Here is a 4,730-nt window from a genome sequence, read left to right as displayed (position 1 = left end):
GAAGCTCAAGTAAAGCTATCGGGATTTGTAGTTCTTTTAGGAATTGTGCAGTTACGGGCGTTTAGGTTACAATATATGCTACAATTCCACCTCTTCACCTCGGAAATTATTAAATGTTACTTAGCCTACGTGCCACTATATTTTCAGACACAGGTCTAAAGTGACATGATGCCACGAACGTTAGGCTAACTTATAGAAAGGGACAGTCCACAGCTGTCCATAGTCGTTCTCTTTCTTTCTTTCTTTCTTTCTTTCCCTCGTTCTTTCTCTCTTTCTGTTAAAGGTGATGACTTCATCGAAAAGGCAGTCATGTTAATGCCATGCGTGGGCTGTGTGATGTTTTCTATGCACATGTGAAGAGGATGGCTAGTGGCTCATGATGAAATGGACCCAGACAGGCTCAGTTTTGATTTGTAGCAGCCTGCTTCCGTAGACTGCAGCTTGGACCGATCGTTCATGACAGGCTGTCAATATACGTCCCATACGTTTATGCAGATGGCCGGTGGCATCTCCGGTCTATCGAGGCACACAGGTGTGTTCCAATACGATGGCTATGCTAGAAGGGCATAAAGACTGTAAGGCCACGAAGCCTCTGGTAGAAAGCTGTCCATGCATTTTGATGACTCTTGAGGAGCAGTTAAACCTCAACAAAGTAACTTCAACAGGTAGGCTGCAGCCCTGGCCTATACAAGTTGTTTTTGAAAAAAGACTGTCTTATGAGGTTTCTGTTTAAACACTAAACATAAATTTAACTTTAACACAGTGAAATATCAGAAATCACATGGCGAACAAAACAGTTTAAACATGAAACAAAGTTGGAAGTAGGCATACTACTTTAACAGTACTGCATTAACAGTTCATCAAAATATCACTCCTCTGTAGCACTTGTTAGATGGATATGATTGTTGTTAGGTGAAAATTCACTCAAGTTACCTTAGGACTCCAGAGTTGCATATAAGTATATATTTATTAAACAACAACAACCATTGCAATCGGCCTCACCCACCTCCGGCAGGCCAGAGAGAGGCACAGGCCCTCTCTCTGAGAGAGAGGGAGCCTGGGCCCTGGGCCTACTCCCAGACCGCAGCAGACGAGACAGAAGCAATATTAAACACATCACACAAGGTTTATATAGATAGAAGTTTAGCGTTCTCTGGCGCCAATGCAATTTGTCAGTAGGGATAACCACGTGGTGGGTCTCTGACGTCCGAGGATTCCTGTCTTGCAAGGATGTCAGTTTTACACAAGGTCAAAAGAAGCATAGTTCGACCATCCTTATCACCTCTGGTCCAAACATGCTCTTGCACATATGCAGACTAAGTGGCACCTAATAATCTTAGTTACACACACACAGAAACACAGAAAAGCCATGTTCCTGCTTACATAAGCACATGATTCATACAAGGTAGTTATTAATACAAGGCACTTGATTAATATATTCTTAAATCATTAACAGTGTTTCGAAATTATCTCCGTCACTTGTAGTCGGAAATGGTGTGACCGTACACCTACATGCAAAATATTTGGAGGAAATACCTGCATTTTTTTTATTGTGAGTGAAGCTTCACATGCAGGCTATACTTTGCATGTACAACTGTATATACACCTATCACTTTAACTATATTATTGTCCAGACTTTTTGTCAGGAGTGAATATTCATTACTTAATCAGTCATCAAGCTTGTTGTGACTGAACCTGTACAACTAGTGATGCATTTCATACTCTACAAGAAGCAGCTGCCAGAAATGATATGGTATATATAACATTATCTGTACATCTCATAAATGTGTAATGGCTAAAGGTATGTGTAGTACTGTATGTGCATAGCATTTTCACTAAGTACCCTTTAAATAGTTGAAAAGCCCCCAGGTGGTAGACTGACTACTCTTGCATCCATTCACTAAGGATAACTATCTAATAATTGATGAGGAACGCCATGGTATTTCACTGCTTATCGCCTCATTGGCTACCATCAATATGTCTGGAGGCAGTTGGTGAATTATTGAGGGTTAATGTCCTGTCCGTTTCATTTCAAAACACCATCTTAACATCTAAGGTGTCCCATGGTAATGGTAACCATTTTTGGCCCCAGAAATACAGGGTTGTAAAAGAAAAATAACGAATAAGGAATATGACCTTGTATTTTAGAAGGTTTTACTTGCAATGTTTGAAAACAAAAATCAGTTTGAAAACGATGTCATTTTGCTAGTATTCTAGCATTTGTTCACAGTGACAGTCGTATTAGAAACAGAAGGTGCGGTGTCTCTTCCAGGGAACCGATCTACCAAATATTTCCAAATCAATCTTTTCTTTCTTTATTTTGAGTTATTATTTGGTGGCTGGTTATGTTGAGTGCGGCTGGTTTATCTTTGAAGTAGTAGTACTACTCATCTTTTAGGCCTTGACATTCACAGTCAGCACCCGCACTCTCATATCACATCTTGACCTTGTCCTCTATATTCAAGTGTGCTTATGCCACTGCATTATCTATTATGTTGCCTATGCCATGGCCGTGCTCCATATGTACATATGCATGTCCTCTAGTCCGTCACGTCCTGTTTGTCTGCTGTCATCTCTCAGGAGACCAGGCCCCGGCGCCACTGCGCGGGAGAGAGGACTGTAGAGTTGTCCTCTTTAGGAAGTGACCTTTACGAAGCGTGCGGTGGCGGATGTTGTTGTGATGCGGCAGCTGACACACACCTCCATCTTCCTGCCGCAGCCCCCCGCGGCCCCTCTCTCCTGCTTGCCGAAAGCCAGCTTTTGTCACTCTCAGTTCGCGCATCGCATCAGTCTATGATTTATTAATATGTCAGCAGTATAGGGATTAGGATGTCTCCCTCTCCGCCTTTCCTTTTGTTTTTGTTCTGTTTTTGTATTTCTGAAGTATTGTTCCCTTTAGAAAATGATGTGTTCGTCTTAGTTTTTAAAAATGTTATGCTTGCCGTGGTTTATTTTTTTTGTGGTAAAATTACCATTCACTGTCATACATACGAAACAAAGATATTATATGTCTAATTGCTTGACATGAATGTATTATATGCATCAGTGGAAAAGAACATCTTATCCCCCAGCTGATCTGACCCCTGCAATCTGTAAGGCATTCGTAAGGTCCAGATACGTCCCCTGTGAGTCTGTGGAGACCATCTCACCGCTGGCTCACCTCACCGCCTGGGGTGTGACTCTGGTGTTCTCTCCCCGATGACCCCCGTGTGGTGTCCACTCTGATCCAGGGTAAGAGAGAGAGAGAGAGAGAGTGAAAGAGAGAGAGAGCAAGAGAGAGAGAGAGCAAGAGAGAGAGAGAGAGCAAGAGAGAGAGAGCAAGATAGTGCCCCGGCGAATTCCCCCATGTCCTACACTCGTCCTCAGCTTGCCTGCTGCCAGCTTACAACCCCCCCAGCTCCAGGTCCAGCTACCAGCACCCGTTCCCCAGATCGATGTTTCCTTGCAGCCCTGTCCCAGCTCAGGTAGGGGGCGCGTGGAGTGATGTTTTTTTTTTTTTTTTCTGAATGGGAGGGGGTCGATGGCCCCTCGTGACCCTCTCATCACTTGCCTTCTCCCCACAGTGCAGGTAGAAGCAAGGCCTGCTGGGAAACAATCAACACATTTACCTCGGATCCTAACAATTCCAGGGAGGTCGATACTCCATGCCGATGTGTCGGGAATGGCAGAGAGGGCTGGGATCCGCAGGCGTCCACAGGTATGCTTGTCAAAGCTCTGCCGGCTGTGACAGCAGTCTCCCGCTGCACATTTGATGCAAGGCTTTGCCATTATTTTTTAAAGCTAACCCCTCTCCCTCTTGATCTGAGGGAGTATATATTTAACATTAGCTTATCATTTTGGGGTTGATTGATCAATAACTGCCTGACAATTTTATGTTCAAGACATCCAGACTCTTTGTGAGGGACTTTGAAGAGTTCACTTCCAGCTTATGAGGACAGTGTTATCTGATAATGTTACACTGACTCAATAATATTAAGATTCACAGGAAGTTAATTATACTGTTAAAAAAATTAATTTCAGTTTGTTAGCATTCAGGTGTTATTTGTTATTTGTGAATTGTTAATTCTAAGGTCATCATTAATATCACTAGCAGTTCAATGGAGATGTTCACGTGTAACAATGGTCTCCCTGGAAGGAAACTAGTGTTTTTTCTCTGAAACACATTACATCAAACCGCACATTGGCTGTGGCTTGGGGCTTTGGTCTCAGCTAATGATATGCTCTCTGTGTTCAATTCAATTTTGTGTTCATTAAGCAACGCATAAATCACACAGAAAGCTTGTTTAAACAGATGTATCTAAGGGAATGTAATTTGTTTGGATGATGGAAGAAAAAACATATTTTTATTATTGATTACATTTCCATGCAGCATTAGCCTGATAACAAAATGAATTGCCCCTGCACAGTAGGGGGACAATGTCTTATTTTTCCTGCCATACCTCCCCTGTAATTAGGACCCCTCACTATCGCCATCACCACCACCACCACCACCACCACCACCCCCACGGCCAACCAGAGGCACTGGCCCATGGCCCGCTGTGGCAATTAGTATATATTACACACATAATGACCACAGCTTGTAAAACCCAATGAAGTGGTTCATTTAAAGAAGTCCCAATCATTCAGTGGCTTGCTGTTAAATATGCCAGGACAGGCAAATTAGGATGGATATGTCAAAGCGCTGTTAGGATATGTCATACAATTAAAAGCCAAATCATTATACCCCCCCA

At 42.9% G+C, this 4,730-nt stretch overlaps 1 protein-coding gene across 1 annotated transcript in view; it reads left to right on the top strand.

Annotated features, from left to right (window-relative positions):
- Positions 1–1,503: 1,503 nt before the first annotated feature.
- The window catches only part of pou6f2 (POU class 6 homeobox 2), a 100,964-nt gene continuing 97,737 nt past the window's right edge, over positions 1,504–4,730 (top strand). The window contains exon 1 of the mRNA XM_042710318.1: positions 1,504–3,697. Coding sequence (XP_042566252.1) covers positions 3,521–3,697 — 177 coding nt within the window. The 5' untranslated portion in view covers positions 1,504–3,520. The remainder of the gene's footprint in view (positions 3,698–4,730) is intronic.

The sequence above is a fragment of the Clupea harengus genome, chromosome 17 (genome assembly GCF_900700415.2).
Source record: "Clupea harengus chromosome 17, Ch_v2.0.2, whole genome shotgun sequence".
In the NCBI taxonomy this organism is placed as follows: Eukaryota; Metazoa; Chordata; class Actinopteri; order Clupeiformes; family Clupeidae; genus Clupea; species Clupea harengus.
This window is presented reverse-complemented; position numbering and strand designations above follow the sequence as displayed.